Source organism: Cetorhinus maximus, chromosome 15 (assembly GCF_964194155.1).
Source record: "Cetorhinus maximus chromosome 15, sCetMax3.hap1.1, whole genome shotgun sequence".
In the NCBI taxonomy this organism is placed as follows: domain Eukaryota; kingdom Metazoa; phylum Chordata; class Chondrichthyes; order Lamniformes; family Cetorhinidae; genus Cetorhinus; species Cetorhinus maximus.
In genome coordinates, this window is record NC_135893.1 from 49,771,717 (window position 1) to 49,795,990 (window position 24,274).

General features: G+C 42.5%; 1 protein-coding gene across 1 annotated transcript in view; it reads left to right on the plus strand.

Moving 5' to 3' along the window:
* The window catches only part of LOC144691151 (uncharacterized), a 369,111-nt gene that overhangs the window by 259,553 nt on the left and 85,284 nt on the right, over nt 1–24,274 (plus strand). Inside the window, exons 46-56 of the mRNA XM_078559217.1 lie at nt 1,313–1,444; nt 1,777–1,926; nt 3,548–3,664; nt 8,603–8,813; nt 10,769–10,935; nt 12,721–12,833; nt 15,579–15,657; nt 16,820–16,957; nt 19,488–19,650; nt 19,851–19,972; nt 23,398–23,538. Of these exons, the coding sequence (XP_078415343.1) occupies nt 1,313–1,444; nt 1,777–1,926; nt 3,548–3,664; nt 8,603–8,813; nt 10,769–10,935; nt 12,721–12,833; nt 15,579–15,657; nt 16,820–16,957; nt 19,488–19,650; nt 19,851–19,972; nt 23,398–23,538 (1,533 nt within the window). The remainder of the gene's footprint in view (nt 1–1,312; nt 1,445–1,776; nt 1,927–3,547; nt 3,665–8,602; nt 8,814–10,768; nt 10,936–12,720; nt 12,834–15,578; nt 15,658–16,819; nt 16,958–19,487; nt 19,651–19,850; nt 19,973–23,397; nt 23,539–24,274) is intronic.

Genomic DNA, 24,274 nt, shown 5'->3' on the forward strand with positions numbered 1-24,274 from the left:
TTGCCTAGGTGAGTGCAGCTCCAACAATATTTGAAGTTCACCATCATCCAGGGCAAATCACCCACTTGATCCTAACCATTCATCCTTTCCACCACCGATGCACAGTGGCAGCAGTGTGTACCATACACAGGATGCATTGCAGCAGCTTGCGAAGTCTCCTGCAATGGCACCTTCCAAACCTCTGACCTCTACCACCTAGAAGGACAAGGGCAGCAGACACATGGGGCAGGATTATTAGGTTGGCATGCGGGTGCAATAGGCGGGCCCAGGAGCGGCCGGGGAACACACCGCCAACCACGATCAGCTCTTGACCGTGATTTCATGCTGGCTGGTCAATAATGGCCAGCCAGCGTGAAGCGTACGCTGAAATGCTCAGCGCTGCTGGGGTTGGGGTGGGAGGAGGGAAGGCACTAACGTAAGCGTGGGTGAGGGCGAGTGTGGAATGAAAGCTCCCTGAAGGCAGAGAAACCTCATCCTGTCCTTGGTTGAGGTTCCATGAAAAATGTAAAGGCCGCCTGGCCGACTCGCCTGACTACCAACCGTGAGGTTGGACGGACCGCAGAATCGGGGACAATTACAACTTTAGTGGGCTGAAGTGCCCTGTTAATTGTCAGCTGGCACGCTTCCGACTTTTGCACACGCCCTCCAACAGAAATATCATGCGAGCATGGGATGATGTCGCGATGCTTACCCGACGTCATCACACCCTATTTAATGCTCAAGCATGTTGGGTGCACACCTGCAGGCCGACCTGAAAATTCTGCACATGGGAACTCCACCACCTGCAAGTTCCCCTCCAACCACACACTATCCTGACTTGGAAATATATCGCTGTTCCTTCACTATCGCTGGGTCAAAATCCTGGAACTCCCTCCCTAACAGCACTGTGGGTCTACTTACCCCAGATGGACTGCTGCTGCGGTTCAAGAAGGTGGCTCACCACCACCTTATCGAGGGCAATTAGAGATGGGCAACAAATGCTGGTGCAGTCAGTGACACCCACATCCCGAGAACGAATAAGAAAAAAACAACAGAGCTAAACTTTTAAATCTTGCATTCCTGATTAATCAGAGATCACTGTCATTAAATGTGAGCTGTCTTTATATATTCTAAATGGATTATTTTATTGGATAAGGAAATCATGCTGAGTGTAAAACACATGGTTCGTTGTTGTCCATTTAGACCCACTGCTAAGATGAATTTCACTTTGTTAACTCACTTGAACATGCGTCTGCTGTTAATGGTCCTTTGGGCTCAATAGGTTGTCCTTTTGTTTTTTATATAAGTAATGATTTAATTTACTCTGTTTCAGGATCTAGGGGTGCCACTGAAAATTAATGGGTCAGGTTATGTTGAGATAAATGGAGTTAACTTTGCGTCCCAAATACAGATAAACATTGACCAAACTAAACTCGAAGGTCTGATCACTCTGAAGTCTGATGCTGTAAGTACTATCTGCAACTTCGACCTTGTCTTATGGATACCACATTTACTTAAACCACAGTGGAATGATTAGAAAAAGAGACGAGGGGAGAAAAACACATAATTGGTCAGGATAATAGTTATTTGAAAGTTGTGTGTTATATTGAACATTAACTAAAAGATAATTGTAAAATTTCCTAATGAAAGTTACAATTAACAAAATACAACATGCTCATTTGACATCTTATACCCATTGAACACATTAAGGTTTAAATCCTTGAACTACTGAATCAAAATGGGATGCCTGACGTCTGCATCACTGACAATAACTTTGAAACCTTTCTTCCCTCTAAGAATAAACATGAGATTAACGCCTCATTGTTCCACAACATTGATGGCGCCTCACAGCTTGGAATTCCAGGAAACACAGTTGTGGCTTTAACAGCTGAGAAACAGGGCGACACGTACATGCGGTCCATCCGATTTATCGTTGATAGCAAGCAGGTACAGTAGAAAAATGCTAAACATTCTCTGCTGGTAATTGGAAAAGCTTAGCTAAAAGATTGCGGACAAATGAAACCAGACTTACACATCTGTAAAGCCACAATCCCCCATTGCAAATCTCATCTATTTAATAATAAAGTATAACTTCACATTCTTTTATTTCATGGTGGTATCTCATAAAACATCAGTGAATTTTTGTTAGTTGGAGCACCAGGGTCCCACTGTGTATCCATTTTAAGGGCTACACGTGAATTGCTTTTTTAAGTTTATCAACATTTTTTAAACTGTGATTTATGCAGTTGGGTTATCCATACATCATCCTGTATGATTCTTCATCATTAATGTGGTTTGGTGTGTGAGACAGACGATCACTTTTAAATATGACAAAAGAAGGTTGAGAGACCATAAGCAGCAATTGGTGAAAAGTAAATTTAGAACATGCAGCAGGAAAAGCTAATTTACTCATGGAGTGATTAATGTTTGATATAATCTGTGTAGGAAGATAACAGCGACAGCAATATTGAGGACCATTCAAAATGTAATTAGATGTCATGATGGAAGAGTTGTGTATTAGAAGGATGAGTTTAGCCCTGCCAACTACTAATTTCTTTACAGCCCCCTAATCCTTCTTGAAATGAATAATATGGTCAGTCACTGGCCCTCTGCGTCCCTCCCTCACCCCCTCACCAAATCAGCCCAGGCCCAGTAGCTCCATCAAATTATCATTATAAATATTTGCATTTATATGGCAGCTTTACATGGAAAAATATTCCAAATGCATCACGGTTTGTAGCAAGCCAGGGACAATTAGGAAGGGGCAACAAAATGCTGGCCTTTCCAATGATCTCCACATCCCATGAAAGAATAAATATTTTTAAAAAGCTGAGAATGGTAAGAATGAAGCAGGGCAAAAGAGCTTGGTGACAGAGTCCTCGAGTGCAAAATAAGATGGTCAGAGACTCCACCACCAATGGTGGTGGTGGGAGTGAGTACACACCGTAGAGCAGACTGGTAGACCATTAGAAGATGTGAGCAGGGATGAAGAGCTGGAGAAGATTAGAGACAGGAGGAAGGCTTAGAAGAACTTGTAGGCAACAATTTGGATTTTGAAGTTAATAGGTCATTGAAGGTCAGTGAGTATTATGGCGATTACCTAATCGAGTGGGGTTTGGCGCAGGACAGGTTAAGTAAAAAAGGTCAGTACAAATCATGTAAGGATCTTGCACTTTCAAATCACTGTGTCAATCATCATGTGATTTGTTTCATAACATGGTATGATTGACATTTGTGGCATTGTTTCTTATACAATTGTTGGCAACAGGAAAATTACATTAATAAAGCACAGGAAAACATTGGAGTCTCCTACACTTATAGGGACATAGGAACAGTGTAGGCTATTTGGCCCCTCTGGCCTGATATGAAAATGGCTGATCTGCAACCTAATTCTATCTATTTATAGCACAAGCTTGTAACTTGTCACTCAAACTCCCAAGCATAAGTTCCAACCATACAGCTTCCAAGCTGTAACATACATATGCCCTATGTGCTAATGTAATGCATAGTGTATATCAATAGGAAAAGCTTTGATGAATCCACTGTAATTGTCATTAAATTTCATTAGATAATTGAAGATTTGACTTTCGTTCTCAAGACACATCATGTTTCATTGAGCTACAAACTTACACATAATATAGAGATACTCAAGACCCTATTCATAGATGAACACGTTGATATACAGGTAAGAAACTGTATTCAATAAAACATTACTCTACATTCTTCTGTTAATTGTTTAAAAAGTACACCAAAAGATTCCTTTGTTGAAATGTGTTTCTTGTAAATATGTCAATATGTAATTTTGACATTGTTGTAGCTTTTATAGAATTTTAATCTTTTACACAAATAAGTGGCAGTACCAAGGGGGTGGGGGGGGGGCGGCGGGAGGGAAATTGGGTTTTTTTTTTAACCTCTGAGACGTGCCTTAGAGTGTAGTCTTGGCTGATGGATGGAAAAATGAGTAAGCTTCTGCTTTTGCCATTTTTGAAAGCTATGAATGAATTGCTTTTGGGCAGTTCCAGCCTAATTTCTAGTGGGACCAACTTATCCATAATTAAACGATATTTAAAACAATGCCCTAGTTTTAGCCCTCTGTGACAGTCAAGAGTGGGCATGTGGTGGACCTTGGCAGCATTGGGGGTGGGGGGTGGCGTTGGTGGTGGTTTAAAATATCCATAGCATAATATTTACTGGAGAGACACTGCATATGTGCCCTGTCGTATTTTCACTGGTGCATTTTGATTTGCATGTATGATCCTCAACCTCAGGCAGGTTAAGCTTGCCAGCACCTTCTCAGGGACAATTAGGGATGAGCAATAAATATTGGCCTAGCCACCGATGCCCACATCCCTGTGAACAAAAAAGAAATTCACAAGATGGGGTCAGGTTATGTCATTCAGATATGGCTAATGACAGCTTAAAGCTTCAGCAAGGCTTTCTATCATGTCCTAATTGTTAGTTAACTTACTGCTAATGGAAGTTCTGATTATGAACTAATTTAAAAGAAAATAAAACTTTAAATATAGCTGAACTTTGAGCAAAAAGTTTAGGACGTGAACTTCTAAAGATAAAAATAAAAAACTTTTGAAACTAAATGCCTATAATTCCTGAAGGAACATAGTGACAATATGTGGACTATAACACGTCAAGCTGTTTCTTCCATAGCTTGTGTTTTAAATATAAAAGCATATTTCAGCAAGGTTTAATATTTCAGGCTGTTTTATGTAACCATATTTATTTTTCTCATGCTATTTTTAGTTTAGTAATACATTTCTACCAATGCAATTTTGTATAAGTTAACAATAATGTTAAATTGGCACAGACAGAAATTTAATGCCATTGCATTAACCGGCATGCTAAAACACCCTAAATGTTTTAATGAACGTTGTGGCCAATCACTGTTACAATGGCAACTCCTGACTGAGAGAAGTAAAAACCCTTAACAATGCTTAGCGGTGTAGAAGGAAGGAATTGCTCTAGTTAATTTGTGTGGTAATGGTGTAAATGCAATTAACATGATATTGCTCCATGGGCATAATATTGCGCACGCCCGACATGCCCGAGTGTAAAATGACGCGTGATGACGTTGGGCTGCGTCCCGATGCCATTGCGCACTCACACGATATTTCATTCTGCAAGTGTGCGCCAGAGACGGCTGCACGCCCGCCAATAATTAAAAGGCCTATTATGCCTATTAACAATCTAATTAAATTCAAATCTACGCTGCCCATCCAACTTTATGGTTGGCCAAGCAGCCTTCTTAGGAACCTCATCCACAAGTGGGCTGAGGTTTCCTAAAGCAAATAAACATTAAATAAAAGCTTTATTTTGGAATTAAAAACATGTCCCATCTCATGTTTTATTAAATTTTTACTGTCTTTATTACTTTCTTTAAAAAGTGCTTCAGCCTCCCTGAGGCACGGAGCTGCCTCAGGGAGATTGAAGCGCTCTTTCGTGGGCATGTGCAAACTGCGCGCCAGGCCCGCTCTCCCTCCTCCCCCCACCCGCACAGACAGCACTCAGCACTGCCACTCGCGATCCACGCAGGGTGGGCCTTAATTGGCCCGCCCACGTGAAATCATGGTGCGGAGCCTATCGCAGATGGTGGTCGGCTTCCTGAGCACCCCCGCCGAGGGCAAAATCTTGCCCCATGTCTTTTTTCTTTATTTTTTCATGGGATGTGGATGTCGCTGGCAAGGCCAGCATTTGTTGCCCATCCCTAATTGCCCTTGAACTGAGTGGCTGGCTAGGCAATTTCCAAGGGCAGAATCAATCAGCTTGCTTCAGTCACATGTAGGCCAGACCGGGTAAGAATGGCAGATTTCCTTCCATAAAGGGCATTAGTGAACCAGATGGGTTTTTATGACATTTGATGAGAGTTTCACGGTCACCATCACTGAGACTAGCTTTCAATTCCAGATTTTATTACCGGAATTTAAATTCCACCAGCTGCTGTCCCCAGTGGACTTCTGGATTACTAGTCCAGTGACATTGCCACTTCGCCACCATCTCCTCCTATGTATTGTCTAGGGAATTCTACCCTCTCCCGGAAGTCCATCTGAAAACTACTTCAGGAAGAGCTGTAAATACTAAGGATTTGCAGCATATGCAGGGGTGGATATTTTACTCAAATCTGCCTGATCTCAGTTAGACCTTGGGGAGATGAGGTTAGAAAATCCACTGAGGAACAGTTCTGTAGTTCCTCAATGATTGCTGCTTATTTATGATTCTCCAGTGAAGGTGATAGTGGCAATTCAAAACGAGTATTAATGCTGAGATGATATTATTTAAGATATTTCCCATCATCACCACCCTAGCAACCCTAGATGGAAAGGATGCCAGTGAGTTAATGGCATTCAGCATGGCAGGGGGAAGGGTACTCAAACCTTCAATTCCTCCTAAGGCACTGCAGTCAGTCTTGAGCAACAGTTTTTCTGTGCTGGGTCGGTGCTGGGACCCCAGCTATTCACAATATATATTAATTATTTAGATGAGGGAGCTAAATGTAATATCTCCAGATTTGCAGATGACACAAAGCTGGGTGGAAGGGTGAGCTGTGAGGAGGATGCAGAGATGCTTCAGGGTGATTTGGACAAGCTGAGTGAGTGGGCAAATGCATGGCAAATGCAGTATAATGTGGATAAATGTGAGGTTATCCACTTTGGTAGTGAAAACAGGAAGGCAGATTATTAAATGAATGCCTATAAATTGAGAGAGGGGAATTTGCAATGAGACCTGGGTGTCCTCGTACACCAGTCGTTGAAGGTAAGCGTGCAGGTGCAGCAGGCGGTAAAGAAGGCAAATGGTATGTTGGCCTTCATAGCAAGAGGATTCGAGTACAGGAACAGGGTTGTCTTGCTGCAATTATACAGGGCCTTGGTGAGACCACACTTGGAATATTATGTGCAGTTTTGGTCTCCTTATCTGAGGAAGGTTGTTCTTGCTATAGAGGGAGTGCAGCGAAGGCTTACCAGACTGATTCCTGGGATGGCGGAACTGACATATGAGGAGAGATTGAGTCAGTTAGGATTATATTCGCTGGAGTTCAGAAGAATGAGGGGGGATCTCATAGAAACCTATAAAATTCTAACAGGACTAGACAGGGTAGATGCAGGAAGGATGTTCCCAATGGTGGGGGAGTCCAGAACCAGGGGTCACAGTCTGAGGATACGGGGTAGACCATTTAGGACTGAGATAAGGAGAAATTTCTTCACCCAGGGAGTGGTGAGCCTGTGGAATTCGCTACCACAGAAAGTAGTTGAGGCCAAAACATTGTATGTTTTCAAGAAGGAATTAGATATAGCTCTTGGGGTGAAAGGGATCAAAGGGTATGGAGGGAAAGCGGCAGCAGGCTATTGAGTTGGATGATCAGCCATGATCATAATGAATGGCGGAGCAGGCTTGAAGGGCCGAACGGCCTCCTATTGTCTATGTTTCTTCACCTTAGGCAGAATCCCAGCAGAGGCAGGGATCCCACTCAACTCACTAAAATGACACTGGGATGAATACTGCTACAGGTACAGTAGGATTCTGCCAAGACAGAAATTCCAAACTCTGCCCTCAGCTACTGGAATGAGGTCTGTTGGGATCAGCACCAGTGGTTTTATCTGAAGCCCTTTCTGCATTAAACTGAAAAAAAAATCCTTCAAATCGTAGCAATTCTCTACAATAATTTGTAACATACATTCTCTCAGGTGCTGTCATGGCTCAATGGCTATCCCTCTCACCTCTGAAGGTTGTGGGTTCAAATCCCATCCCAAAAACTTGAGCGTATAACCTAAGGCTGACACTTCAGTGCATTATTGAGGCAGCCCTGCCAAGACCTGAGGGAAGTGAAGAAGGGCTCTTTTGCATAAAGATTGCTTTCCTTAAAGCAATTAAAGCAGCCAATTGCTTTGTGACCAGCTGTCTTAAAGAAACTGACCTTCAATCCTATGACCCCCCCCACCAACTGCTTGCCCCACCTCAACTTGAACCACTTTGATGCACTGTGCCTCTGCAAGGTGTACAGTACATTAGGGCACTTAAAGGAGATTGGCGGGAATTATAGCAGGTGACACCATCCCACCAGGCCCAGCTCCATTCTAATGCTCGGTGCCAGGAATCAGATAGAAGAACCACCTGCCCCACGACTTCAGGAACTCTCAAAGCACCTGGAATGGGGTGGACATCTGGTATAACTGGGTCCTGCCCTGATTTCTGCCTTTATCTGCCCCATGGTCCCCTCTTGCCAAGGAAATTTGGTCCACCACAACTGAAAAATTCTTCTTACCAACCAAACAGAAATTCTTTGGGAACAATTTTCCAATACTGCATCTAATTTGCTGAGTGAAAGATAGCTTGGGATTTGAACTCAAGACCTTCTGATTTATGGGTGTTCAACCATGAGCTGTGCTGGGACTATCCTTCCTTCAGCATCTGAATTGTGGGAGAAAGGAAACATTTGAGGTCAAGCCAATCAGTGACACAGTTGTGTATCTCTTCATTGTGGCTTAGGAACAGCAAAGGTTGAGGATGGTGAGCAAGGGATATGTCCACCCTTTTGGTTGAGAATGGTATTTGTCCCTAATTGGAGATAAATATGAGGCAAAGGAAGAAATAAATAAACCTTCTTTCACTGCAGATAAAGGCTGAAATCCAAGGTCTGACTCCTAACCTTGAGGGATCTGTTCAAATCGTTTTGGATGGTGAGAAGTCCATTGCATATGCATTCAACACTTACGTAAATGATGGACATTTTAAGTTAATCATCAGGAACAGTCACAACAGTGAAAGCTTAGCGACTGTTGGTTATCCAGAGGAGATTGTGCTTGTATTAATTGCACAAAGAACCGGTAAGGTTTACATTTGTTTCCAAATTAGCGGCATTTCCCTAATTGTTTAAAAAAAGTTTTCTTTTAAAATGAAACATTCATTGGAAACTTTCTTACTAGCTGTGCCAGTTTAGGATAGGAACATAGGAAACAGAATCAGGAGTTAGGAACATAGGAAACAGAATCAGGAGTAGGTCATTCGGCCTCATAGAAAATAGCAGGTTTTTCAGTCAGTGCCAGTGGGGTCACTGCCCAATAGTTTCATCAGCTGAATTTTAATAGCAATGGCTACACACATTCACTGTTCATGTTTCAGTTCAGGATGTGTGAGATCGTTATCTTTTGGACAAAGATTGTCACAAGGCCTTTCAGTTCTCTATTAATGTCATTGTCTTCCATGAGGAGGTGTTGTGGTGCAGTGGGTAGCATCCCTGCCTCTGTGTCAGAAATTCCAGGTTCAAGTCTCACTCCAGGACTTGATGTCCAAGGAAAGTGCATTCAATATGTGGCCAATCAGGCTGATTATCACCCAGTAAATCCGTCCAACACGCGCCAGTGGGAGGTAGTAAGAGTGGGAGAAATTCCTGGCCGTTTCATCTGATGGAAAGAAAGTCGGAGCCTCTACCATCACTATCCATTGATCCAGACTACACCATGCTTGTCAATGTGCGCATTACCATAGCAACTCAGACTCCCTGCATGAACTATAACACACCACCAATCCATCCATATTCGCCACTGATATCATACCTACTCTGTTTCCAACTTGCGGGTATTTCAGTTATGGGACACATGTTCATGTCCAGCCAGCCCAATCTCTTTTGTTTATCTGCCATAAGATTTTATGCAGAATTAATTTGGGCAGCATCAACTCCGTTTCTATTAGACATGGTCCCATAGCACAAAATGACTCCTAATTAAACATTAATTGTGATTCTCATTCAGAATGGACACAGAGTAGTATAAGAATTGCATTGATAGCGTGTGCGCTTCTGAGGTTGGGGTCATGATGCATTGTTACGACCAAGGGTAAATTTCAGCCTGAAAAAATGTGTGGGTTGGGGCTGGGTGAGATATAGAAATGTTCAAAATCTCAAACCCGACCTCCCTCCAACCAACTTTCAACCAGCTCATTTCTGGGATTAATAAAGGCGGGATAGAGGGGCGGGTTGATCATTTAAATAGTATTATGAGGCTGGAAGCCTCACATTTAACCTGCCTTACAGGTTTAACCCTGGCTGCCTGGGTTTTCCAGGCCTCTGGAAAATAGGCAGCTCAAATGGACAGCTTCAGGGAAACAATAAGTGACTTTACAGCACTTCTTGTGGGTCAGGAGGAGCAGGAGTGCTTCCTACTGCCTCCCGATGTGCCTCCACTGGCACCTTGCAGCTGTAATGCACCAGTCTCAGATGGGCGACTGACTGGGCCTATGCCGATTATGACCAGGCAGTAAAATCTCCCAGGACGAGGTTTGCCACCTGACTTGGTCTCTACCATCCTGAGTTAAAATCAAGGTTTGGGTGCTTGAATTAAAAACGATTCCATTCCCCAGCATTAACATCCCTCATAGAATTGGCACAGCATTTCCAAAATCTAATTGATAAGGTTTTCATACTGATTTGGAAATAAAGCAAACAGACATAGAAAAATGACTGCCGTCAACAGCAGAACAAAACGCAATCTTCTCAAAGCATCTGATTTAAACTTTAGTTCTAGTCAATGTAGGCCCACGTAATATGCTGTGCTACTAGAAGCCTAGGAATGACCATTGCTGATACTGACGGGCAAACATTTAGATACAATTGTACAACGCTCCTCTCTGCTATTATAACGCCGGTATAGACCCATTTATTTTACATGAGTTAACAACTCTACTAAAATACCAGATTTTCGTTCAAACGATTTTGAAGTTATAATGTGTGAAGTCCACAGTTTTGCCAATCCATATTGCTTTGTGCCACCCTTTTGATTCTCAGACACCGAAATTAGCTCGATGTTCGACATTCAATATGATTCCAAGAATATGAAGTTAAGTTTGGATGCCTCCAGACGATTTACATTGGGTGCTGCCATTGAATTTAATATTGAAGTTCAACATACGATCCTCTTCATCAAGAAGCTTGGAGTGCCCTTCAGTATCAAGGTAACTGTTGGGAAATATTTCATTGTAAATTCTTACTTGTTAATAATCATTTCTAGAGACTAATTTTAAAATTAGTTTGTAAAACTGTTTCCAAATAACAATATTAAAGAGACAATGTGCCTGAACATAGATGGGGTGCAATCTCGAGAGTTAAGCCAGGATTGTGCTGCTTAAGCTCCTCCAGCACTGGAGTGTGTCAGCACCTCACTTGCATGGGGCAAGTGGACACAAGCAATGGACATCCACCAGCCCATGAGAGCTGGAAACACCAGTAGCTGTCTGCCCAGGGGTGATTTCCCAGGCCACAACCCGACTCTACATACGGCCCCATCAGCCCGCTGAGGAAGGACATCGAGCTGAACGATTTCTTTTTAATTGCCTTTTTCAAGAATTTTCCATGACAGAAGTTACAGGGCAATGAGGAAGCTCCCAGAAACCACACAGTATCCCTGAAATTTCACAAATGTCCTGCTGATTAGCAGTGACAGGAAACCAACAGAAACCCTGAGGGATTTCAAGTATTACAATATGGCAGGTGATATTTGCCAGGCTGACCAAATCCACGAGGGAAACTTGGCCATGCTATCACAACGATTTTGCAATTTGTGTTTATTATGAGAAGGCTTGCGCACTAAAGTCAGAAGTAACGAGCCCACTACCACCTTTGGAGACTTTAAAGATTAAGTTAAAACATTTATTAACAAAAGAAGGAAAAAATCTTAAACTCACACAAGATTACAGTTACACAGTTATAACAGTTCCCAAAATTTCTACTTAACCAAACCCCCAAGTACACACCCCCTTTAAGGCAACAGTCCAAATAGATTCCAAATTTATCAAGTCATCCAGCAGTTTTGTCACAAGCACCCATTGGACATAGACTTCCAAAGGCTTTTAACAAAACTTTGGTTACTGAAACAGTAAACTTCTGCAAGGTGGCGGCAGGTTTTTCCCCCCCAAGTCTGTTTCACACAGTCACCTTTCAGGTCACACACGGCCAAGCCTCGCACAGCCTTCCATCCTTCTTTAAATATATTTTATCCCTTTTGATTTGTAAATCCCATTGTTTCAACTTGTCTTTAGAAGTTACTTTGCCCAGAATATAAAAATCTTTCATGTTATCATTATGGCCAGCACTTTTGGGAAAAATAAACATAACCACTTTGCCTTATTTATCTTGCCAGTTGTAAACATTTTCCATGTCCTTTTGAAAATCAAACACTTCTCCACTTATCTAAAAATGCAGATTTCATTCACACTGAATCTGCTGAGACCTCACTCTAGCTTTACTCATCTCCATTTCAAACGCCTGTTTTACACCTCACTTCTTTGATAACTTAAAACTTGCAGTCTAATCGTCTCTAATTTAATTAAATTAGCCACACACACACGCACACATACACCAACATAAACCTGCTGTAAAATATCCCACAGTAATATCAGGAAAAATATGATAGTTCACTTACACCAGCAGATTAACATGTTTTTGCATTTTACAGTTTGTTTTTAACAAAGTAGTGGCTTCTAAAGACATGAAGAAATGGAGAGGCAGGATAATGCTGCTAAAAGCAATTGCAAAGCAGATATGGCACTCTGCATAGTGGTCGTGGGTGGACAATGTATTATGTGCACTGTTTGTTCTGTAAAGTGACAAATATATAATTGTGCATTTGTCTGGTTCCCTGAGTTTGAATGGGCTTAACCCTACCACTGTCCAACAAATATTTTAGAAATTGCATCCAATCCTAACATTGTACCTATGTTGCTATGCCATCATTTGCTCAGGTTGATTGCTATGGTATGCTCAAAGACACTGACGTGGATGCATCATTGAAGCTAAAGTACGAGCCGGTTGCCAATGTGATCCTACTTGTGGAGGGAAGAAATCAACATTATAAGTAAGAGGAACAATGTTAGCAGTAATCTAAAAGAGATCAAGGAATCCTAGATAAGTTAATAAAACCTTTATACTGTAATTAACCAATGTTATTTCAGTTTAAAAACCTCGGTTGAACAAATGTCCGATGATTGAAAATGTGCCTTCTCTTACACTCTAAAGTCCATTCAACACACTATGATTGCTCAGATTCTGAGCATTTGCTATAATCACTGAATATAGAATACAATTTGGGCCATATTTTCTTCCAAAAGGCAATTGGATAATCACCTGAAGGGCAAACATTTTGCAGAGATCGGTGAAAAAATGGGGGAGTGAGGCTAGTTAAATTGTTCTTGCAGAGAGCTGCCATGGTTTTACAGGCTGAATGGCCTTCCGTACTGAAACCATTCCATGATTCCTTACAATTCTATTCAAAAATATTGCTAAAAGAGGCTGGGCAATATTACTGAGGATGAAATTTATTTGGGGGAGATGGTGGCGTAGTGGTAATGTCACTGGACTAGTAATCCAGGGCCCAGGCTAATGCTCTGGGGACATGGGTTCAAATCCCACCATGGCAGCTGGTAGAATTTAACTTCGCTGGAATGGGAAGCTAGTCTCAGTCATGTGACCATCATCAATTGTCATTTTTTTAAAAAGCCCTTCTGACTCTCTGCTGTCTCTTTAGAGAAGGTAATCTACCATCCTCACCTGGTCTGGCCTACATGTGACTCCAGACCCACAGCAATGTGGGTTGACTCTTAACTGCCCTCTGAAATGGCCGAGCAAACTACTCAGTTCAAGGGAAATTAGGGATGGGCAACAAATGCTGGCCTTGTCTGCAATGCCCACGTCACTTGAAAGAATAAATTTTAAAAATCATTTATTGTTGGATACCTTATTTGTTTCGGTGACGCTTGTGATGCCCTATTTATTGTCCATCTGTAGTTTTCCTGAAATATTAGGAATCAACCAAATAGGGTGTGACTGAAGTCATGCCAGATCAGATAGGGGTGGAATCACAGAATTACACAGTGCAGAAGAGGCCCTTTCGGCCCATCGTGTCTGTACTGACACCTGAGAAACACCTGACCTACCTACCTAATCCCATTTACCAGCTCTTAGCCCATAGCCTTGAATGTTGTGACATACCAAGTGCTCATCCAGGTACTTTTTAAAGGATGTGACGCAACCCGCCTCCACCACCCTCCCAGGCAGCGCATTCCAGACCGTCACCACCCTCTGGGTAAACAAGTTTTTCCTCACATCCCCCTTAAATGTCCTGCCCTTCACCTTGAACTTGTGTCTCCTCGTGACTGACCCTTCAACTAAGGGGAACAGCTGCTCCCTATCCACCCTGTCCATGCCCCTCATAATCTTGTACACCTCGATCAGGTCACCCCTCAGTCTTCTCTGCTCCAACGAAAACAACCCAAGTCTATCCGACCTCTCTTCATAACTTAAATATTTCATCCCTGGCAACATCCTGGTGAATCTCCTCTGCACCCCCTCCAGTGCAACCACACCCATCCTATAATGTGGCAACCAGAACTGCACGCAGTACTCCAGCTGTGGCCTCACCAAGGTTCTATACAACTCAAACATGACCTCCCTACTTTTATAATCAATGCCTCAATTGATAAAGGCAAGTGTCCCATATGCCTTTTTCACCACCCCACTAACATGCCCCTCTGCCTTCAGAGATCTATGGACACAAACGCCAAGGTCCCTTTGTTCCTCAGAACTTCCTAGTGTCATGCCGTTCATTGAATACTTCCTTGTCAAATTACTCCTTCCAGAGTGTATCACCTCACACTTTTCAGGGTTAAATTCCATCTGCCACTTGTCTGCCCGTTTGACCATCCCGTCTATATCTTCCTGTAGCCCAAGACACTCAACCTCACTGTTAACCACCCGGCCAATCTTTGTGTCATCCGCAAACTTACTAATCCTACTCCCCACATAGTCATCTATTTTGTTTATATAAATGACGAATAATAGGGGACCCAGCACAGATCCCTGTGGTACGCCACTGGACACAGGCTTCCAGTCACTAAAGCAACCTTCTGTCATCACCCCCTAGCTCCCACAACTAAGCCAATTTTAAATTCACCTTATCAAATTACCCAGTATCCCATATGCATTTGCCTTCTTTATAAGTCTCCCATGTGGCACGTTGTCAAAGGCTTTGCTGAAATCCATATAAACTACACCAACTGCACTACCCTCATCTACACCTGGTCACCTCCTCAAAGAGTTCAATAAAATTGATTAGGTATGACCTCCCTCTGACAAAGCCATGCTGACTATCCCTGTTCAAACCTTGCCTCTCCAAGTGGAGATAGACTCTCTCCTTCAGAATTTTCTCCAATAGTTTCCCTACCACTGACGTGAGACTCACTGGCCTGTTGTTCCCTGGCTTCTCTCTGTCGGACATTAGTGAGCCAGTTAGGTTTTCCAGCAACCCAGCAGCTTTTCACTGTCATTTCCTGGCACTAGCCAACAACTCATCGGATTTCTTAAATTCAGTTTCATAACTTGCCATGGCAGGATAGTGAACTCATGACCTCTGGATTATTATTCAATACCATAACCATGATGCTACCATACAGTGATTTTCTGCTAGTATTATTACTTTCAAATATGAGATTTTCCTTCAATACTTGTGATATAATTTCCTGTGTGCTTCACTGTCCTTGCTAACTTTTACAATGTTTTGGTTTAGTTAACTGATGGTTTGGTTTCTTTCTACTTCCCTTTACAGCAAAGAGTTGCAGCTGATAGTTTTACAGAATATCCCTGCCCTCCGTTATCTTCCTGCAGCGGTAGAAATTGCAACAAAGGTGATATCTACCATTTTGAAGTCGCCGAAGTAAAACAGTGTAAAATTCTTTTAACAAACACATTTCACCTTGTGTTGAAAGCAATGGGCACAGGAAGGACATGGGAAATTGGGCACCAGGCACCCATTATATCCCTTAGCGGAATTTCAGTTTCAATCGAATGGGAAGTCAGGTGGGTGGGTGCATGAAGATCTCCAACCAAGCTGAAGACGACCTCCCTCCAACATGTCAGACATTTCGTGCTGAGAAGCCTAAGTATTTATTTTTGTCTCATTAATTCCTTTGGTCAAATTCACCAATATAAGTCAAAGTGCTTTTCTTGGGCTTGTGCAAGCCATGAACCAGAATTACGTTTACAGCAGTAAGTCTTGGGCTGCAACAGAAAATATTGGACCACACCCAAAATGGAGTGCACTTTTTAATTTATTGTCCACAATAGCAGTGCTACTTGGCCCAGCTGAATTGTGTTCACACTCTGACAGTGATTAGAACTTTACAGTTTCTTGAACATTTCTCCTTGAGTCATTTTCTACCACTTCTGTAAACATTGTATGTGTTTTTTTTAATATCCTGGCACAGTTCTGCTCTCATTCTTTCTAATTCCCCTTGAGAGATTTTGTGGCATGGAGAATGAGGCCCCGTCCCATTGACTACAATCCTACCACACCATGAACTTCCTTTCGCATGCGTACAGCGTTGTCAGTGTAAGAGGAGACTTAACAATCCTGGGTCACTGCCAGCTCACGAGTCCAGGAAGAGATATTTGACAGAGGATCGAGGACAGGATAAATATATTACCATGCTTTCTGTATATTGTTAATAATTTCTGGCAGGTTACTGTAAACCTGAACTGATAAATTATTTTCTACAATTAGTCATCAAAAGCACAAGTGCAGCTTAATAAACCATAACTACAATCTGTAGAGTTTTTTTAATTAAAGAAACTACAAGCACAGCTTTATGTGCCTGAACTTTGTATTGAGCATTTATGGTGTACATATATTTGTTTTTTGCGGATAGATACATGTAATGTATTAAAGTAGCCTTTGTGCTTTATTATATACATTTTAACATTCCATTTAATTACAAAACAATACAAATAAAATAAACATAACCTAATTTAACTCTTTCATTACTAATGCTGGCAACTTTTTCTTTGTAGGTTAATTACTCTGCAAATGTGATAAACGGAACATTCAACATCATGTTGGATGAGAATAAACTGAATGCTTTCACCATTTTAACTATTGGAGGTTCTGGTTATAGTGAAATCTTCGAGATGACCCACACATTCGCACAGGTTTGTCCCATCATTTGATTTAACACGTTATGTCTGTGTTCTTTTAACAGTACAGTGTCACAACTGATATTTTGTGATTTAATTAGCATGATGTTGATTTTATTTATGTGATTAATAGTTGTACATTTCATCCTATTTCTTTTACTTTTTCTAAGAACATACCAATGTCTTTGCCTGATTATCCAAGCTACCTTTCTATCCAGCTCTACACCAGGGGATAGATTTTAACTTTGTGAAATAGTGTTAATTGGGCGATAGCTGGTCGGCAGCCCAGTTTAGATATCTCACAAGCGTTATTACCATTGATGTCCATTGGAGAAATGTAAAACTGACTGCTGACTTGCTGGGTGGAATCACCCCAGAAAATAATTGAGGGTTGGAACCATTTCCAGGCCCTGGCCCCACTAGTGTCTGCTGTCTGCGTGGGAGGCAGCCAATTTACAGGCTGCCTCCCCATTCACCATCCATTTAGGGATGGCGGGAGTGACTACAACATGGCAGGCCCATTGGGAGCACAGGCTGACCAACAGCCCCATTCCAAGTGGGCACTGCTGAGGCAGGTTGGTAAGCACAAGGGTGCCCCAAAATGGAAGCTCCCAGGGATGGCCACGGAATATGTTTAAAATAGAAGGCCCATAGGGCCACCATTGTGGAGGGGGAACCTCCCCAAAGGGATGATTGTTGTTGCAGCATTACACGTCAGGGGTTTGAGAGGAGGCCTATCCAATACCAGGAATCTTCAGTCAGCTTGGGATAATGGCCCTTTATTCGGGCCTTAATTGGATCGATTGGCTGCCCGTCTCTGTGGAGCAGGCTGCTGATTCCCGTGGTCACCCCCACCTCTAGGAAATTCCCCCAAAGGAGAGACAGCGTCACGGACCTGTCCCAACGAAGTTTTACAATACTTTCCAGGCCCCACCCCACCTCCAAAGCAAGGGGATGACCAAGATTCTGCACACTACCTGCCATCCTACACTATCATAGAGTCAGAATCTACCCCGGGCACACTAACGTGGTACTACCTTAGAGCTGATACCTCTGTATAACCCCCACATTCCATCACAGGGAATGGCTTCAATGATGCACAGTCATCCTCAGAAAATAGACATCAAGGCAATAGGGTAAGCAGTGTAAGTCAAGTGTTGGGGTGGGCAAGCAGAGAGATGCCCCCAAGAAGGTAGTCAAAGTTACAGTAATGCACCCCATGGTGTACCGTATTCCTATGGACAGCTGGTTCAGAATTGACTTAAATAAGTAACAGTTGCAAAGTTTGGATCCCCAAAAGGAAGATGGTGTAGAACATCATCAACAACACACCAACCACCACCACCAGGATAATGAGGGTGAACTTCTACACAGCCAATTATGTGTGGGGTGATTTCCCTGTGTCAGTACAGCTTTTAATTTTGTATGTATGTGATTGCAGTTGTCTATCATGTCCTGTCCTATAGCTTTACAGTGACATTCAGGCCTCTGCTGGTACAGCCTTTCAGTAATGTAATTTGTTCCCTTTTTAACTTACTGTTCACCATCGAGGTGATGTATTCTGCTACATGTACCTTCCATTGCATTGTCACATATTCCCTCAGCCACCAAATGTTTACAGTGCCTCATTTCAACATGTATAGGAGTTTTTCCTGCGTGGTCACTGCACCAGAATTTTCTTTGGCCCTGATATTAATGCTAGACTGGCTTTGGCAGGTGTGCAGTGGTGCGGGAAGGAAGATCACTCACTGCTCCAGAAATGAAGCCTGGCGATTCATTTAAATCCCATCAGCCACGTTCCAGCTGTTGCAGCTAGGAGACTGCCCGTCTGGTGCTGGGATCTGGTGCTGGGGCCTTTCTGTGGGGGGTTTGCCACTGCCTTGCCTGGTGGTAAACTCACTGTGATTTTCTGCTCAAGCCACCAAGTTAAAATATATAAAATATAACATGTATGTGTGAAAAAGGACTCCTCCAGCTCTGCTTGAGTGACCTTGTCACCTGCCCTGTTAAGTAGGTGAAAATCAGGAACTATCCTAAGTAACCTGGACAAACTGCCCAGCTACGACTGGGGTTACAATCGTCCTTGTTGTTCTTAAACATCCTGCATGGTGATTGCTCACTACATAGCTAGATTATCAGAGTTTTGATTTCTATTGGTTGAGTGGCTTAGTGAGAGATGTTAAAATGTGCAGTGTGATTGGCTGATATTTCTTTGTTGCTACGAACGCCAATTTTTCACAGGAGTAGAATGTTTTAAAAACATACCCTCCTGCTATTTTGCTAGCAGTTCCCCTCTCGGCTATATTTTAGAAAATGAGTGTCAGGTCCTTAGGGACTTCTGTCCTTTCCAGTATATTCAGATCTACTGGGAGCAGATTTACGACATTTACACTAACAGATGGTCTGGGTTACTCAACGCTTGCCTCTTAATTTAAGCCAAGAATTTTGTTCTTTGATAACTGCACTGCGCCGGTCTCCTGTTTCTTTCCAATAATAGCAGATACACAATTACTTTTTAATGACCTGTATTTTTTTGCCTTTACAGTTGAAAGCCATTCCTAAACAGCTGGTCTGCAACACAGCTTATCAGAAGATTGGCCGGACGTACATGCTCAGTCACAATGCCACATGGGAAGACAAAGAACTGGGATTTTTGGGAAGCTACAGTGGATCTTTCCCAAAGATATTTGGGCGCCATGAAACTCGTGGTAAAATCTAATTTGTGGGATTTGGGAAAATAATATGGAATTGTACATTTTAATCTTCCAACCTGAACGTTTTGACCATTAGTCCAGCAGACGTATCACAACTTATTTTTATATTTAACAAAGTTCAATTTATTTAATAATTTATTAATTTATATTCTACATTTCAAACAAGATAACAAGGCTTTGTTATTCTTTTGTAGTGAACTTTTTCCATCCGTTTGCCATCCCATTGCCTCAGCAGTTGCAGCTCAGAACGAAACTTTCTCATTCTCTCCTCAGTCACCAGGATGACATTGTAATTAACTGGGACAACAAGGATCAGGTTTGCTTGTTACACATCGATGCTTTATTGTGACTGATAATAAGATGGAAACAGTGACTTATGAGATTTGTTGTGTTTACAAAGAATTTATTCCTAGGAATTTATGGCCAAAATTCAGCCTTTTGTTTTATTTATTCATGGGATGTGAGCGTCGCTGGCTAGGCCAGCATTTATTGCCTATCCCTAATTGCCTTTGAGAAGGTGGTGGTGAGCTGCCTTCTTGAACCGCTGCAGTCAATGTGGTGTAGGTACAACCACAGTGCTGTTATGGAGGGAGTTCCAGGTTTTTGACCCAGCGACAGTGAAGGAATGGCGATAAAATTCGAAGTCAGGATGGTGTGTGACTTGGAGGGGAACTTGCAGGTGATGGTGTTCCCATGCATCTGCTGGCTCTGTCCCTCTAGGTGGTAGAGGTCAAGGGTTTGGAATGTGCTGTCGAAGAAGCTTCGGTGAGTTGCTGCAATGCAACCTGTAAATACATACATGCTGCTGCCACTGTGCATTGGTGGTGGAGGGAATGAATGTTGAAGGTGGTGAATGGGGTGCCAATCAAGTGGTCTGCTTTGTTCTGGATGGTGTTGAGCTTCTTGAGTGTTGTTGGAGCTGCACTCATCCAGGCAAGTGGGGAGTATTCCATCACACTCCTGACTTTTGCCTTGTGGATGGCGAACAGACTTTGGGGAGTCAGGAGGTGAATTACTTGCTGCAGGATTCCCAGCCTCTGACCTTCCTTGGGCTGGATCCCACATTTCAATTTTTTTGTTAAAGTCAAACATTACGAGAAGGTTCTCGGGTTCTTGTGACCTTCCACAAAAGGTATCTGACTTTTCCTTTATTTCTGCTTGGAACAATTTGAAATGGGTTGTAATGGTGGAATGCTTAAAGAATTAGGAGACCAAGCACAGTCATGCTTACTGAGGGGAGGAGCTTTGTGTGATCGATATGCTCCATTCGATCAAGAGGGATGATGTAGTGTTGTGACAACAACATCATTTAGATTAAAACCACAAGTTGGTCCTTGTCCTATCCTGCCCTAGATTCACCATGTCCCGACATCCTCAACACCCCAAAGTGTTCTAGGTCAGAATCTCAGCATTAAATATTTGACACTGGAGTTTTTGTTGCTTCAGTTTGACTATTTGTGTTTAGAAATCTTGGCTTGGTTCCCAAATTCAAAGGCAGGTCAATTTAGTCTTGTTCACAACCCAGTGAATCATCAGCTTATTTTACACTACGCTCAATTTTCTTTTGTTGACTTCATTATAGAATGGTTACAACACAGAGGAAGCCATTTGGATCTTGTGTCACTTTTTGCAAGAGCAACTCAGTGGGCCAGAATTTCATCATGGAGGTGGGCGTTGGGAGATTCCCTGATGTCACAATCCCATTTTCTAAATGGCAGTTCCTGCCAACGCTATCTTCATGGTGGGAAGATGGGGATGGGCTGGAGTCAAGCCTACCGCCTCTGGTGGAGAGAGAGACAGGTTGATGCTGAGGTGCCCAGGTTAAAAGGCCCACCTCCATTCACCAAGGCATCGGCCCAGTTCTGGAGATGAATGTGAGGCCTCCTAACCCTCATTCCCAACCCCGCTCAACCACCCATATCCCCAAAACCACATCACCGCTTCATACCCCCCAATCCCTCTTTAGTCCCCTTACCCCTCTCATCCTCCAGAATCCAGCAGAGGATGGGGGGCTCACCATGCAGGGAGTACAAGAGTACAACAAGCAAACCTGTGTGCAGTTGCTTGGGGGGTTTCCGGGGGGGTCCCTTGTTCAAAGGCGCTCAGTGCCAGATTGCAAGGTGCACCAGGAAGTGAGGGGCCCACAAAAAGCCGACCCACTGCCCTTGCTGCCGATCCCCCTCACTTCCCTCCCTCGCTACTTCTACTCCGCAACTCCTCCTTCATTCACCTATGGCCTGGAGTCCAATGACGATACTAGGTCTCAGGTGGATATCATACCTCCCCAGTGGCGCTGCCTTTCAATAGAGCTGCCAGCTTCTGGTTGGCAACTCCCAGCAGACAGGACCTCTGCCCCATGGTTCTTGATCTTTGGAGATGGCCCACTTCTGGCCTGTCAGGTGTCTGAGCAGCACATGGTGCAGTGGGCCTTCCCTAAAAGAGGTAACACAGGGCTCTCGCTGGCTATCTAGTCAGCGGACGAGACTTCTGTCATATCCATTGAATACTGCTCCATTAGTGGGCTTGAAGTCAGCCGAGCATTCAGAATGAGTTCCATCGAACAACAGTATTAACAACCCCACTTGAGCTGAATCTATTAAAGCCTTTGAACACAGCCAGAAGCTCAGCCACCTGTCAAAGCTTTGAAACAGCCAAACAGATGACTGAGTTGAACTTCAAGGAAATTATCAAAGCAATGGGTACATTTCACACCTTCAGATATGGATGTCTCACTATAGCACAATGCAGAATAATGCCTTATCCAATGGATAATGTACTTTAATGCATCTGAAGGCTTTTCTACTTTCACAATGCTGTTCATTCACTTGTCAGATGTCAGAAGTAACAACCTGGCACCACATTATTTTATAAAGGCAAGAGAGCATTAAACAAATACTATCATCACTCACTGCCTTAAAAACATATATAACTTAGGCTATAACATTTCATTATGCCATGTGAAGTGGATAACACATTTTGTACTGAACTTTTATACAGCTCCTGACTACAAACCATGGTTCGCATAGGATTCATGCCACCTATGAGCTGGTTTAAATCACTTTCCAAAATCACTCTGACTCCATTGAAGTTGCAAAATGCCTGAAATACCCACTTCCACAATGATGCCAGCAATGCCAGGACATCAACGTGTGGTCTCCCAACCCCTTCACTTATCCTGCTCTGCTGAAAATTGATCACGCTGGGAATGGGGGGCTGGAATCTCAGATTCAGGTCCCACCCACCATTTTTAAAGCCTATCCAATGGAAAAGTCCAGCCCAGTTAGTCCCATTTCCCTACCCTTTTCCTGTTGCCTGTCAAATTTTCTCTCTTCAGGTGCTTATTTAATTCCCTTTTGAGGCTCGCAATTGAATCTGCCTCCACTACACTCTCAGACAGTGTATTCCAGATCCTAACCACTCACTGCTTAAAGATAAAATCTGGCGTTGTGTAAAACAGTTCTCTAGGAGCTACCGGTAAGGACCACTCTCAAACTGTCAAAAATGTATCCATTTTAAAGGCTTTGGGGAAAATTCAACCCAACCAAATTGGTGTTTGGAAGCCACTTCCCAGATTCTCCTTGGCATTTACCATTTCTTTTACCAGTAATTCTACTTCTGGATTGAATCCCATTCAAGAGTTAATCCAAAAGTTTATGGTAGCAATAGATATCGGGAGAGTAATATTTAGTGGAGCTTTTTAAATGGTCAGTTATATTTTTTAAAAATGTTTCCTTTGAACAGGTGGTTCTTTTAGTCTCTCTGAACTTGGATAATGATCGACTGGAAAGCAGAGCCAACCTTCAGCACCCATTCCAACTCACCTTGAAAAAGTTTGAACTACAGTGTCTCTCTGAAAGAAAAGAAAAGAAATACAATCAAAAGGTTGGAATAATGAACCAGAGAGGGAAGGGGAGAGTTATCACTGATTCTTTATATATATATATATATATATATATGTATAATGTATTCCCCACCATCCCTTCTTAACCACTTGGCCTTTTATGATTAAAGAGGAGGCTGCTCCAGTCCACAGACATCTGTACTAATGGCAGCAATACCATTCCATACTTAACGCACTAAATAATGCTCTGAGGCAAGACTCTTGCCAGACAGTTTTCTGATCTCCCCCCACCACCCCGCCAAACTAGGCTATTTGATATTTTTACATGAACGATAGTGGAAATTGCATAAAATCTTTTGAACTTTTGCCCGATTGGAAATGTCTCAGAAGGCACATTGCCAAGAACAACCTTTAAAATCAGATGATCCTTATTTGTATTACTTTATTGAAGATTGTTTTTACAGAATATAATTATAAAACATTGCGTCAAAGTGGCCAAAAGAAAATAATCACTGGAGCACAGACTGACTCAGCACAGAGATGTCACTACATAGTGAGACCCCGTGACATGGAATAAAAAATGTGTGGTGTATTTTGTGTAATCCTAAAGCAAACTATTTATCTTAACATTGTTACATCCCTCACAATATTGAATGTTCAGAATCAAATATTTCACTTCAAAAAGAGTTATTTATTCAGTTACTAAAGGATGGATACTCCATTTGTAGTGTCAGTACACATATTATTAGTTAATGACATTTTAAAATAGTTTCTAAA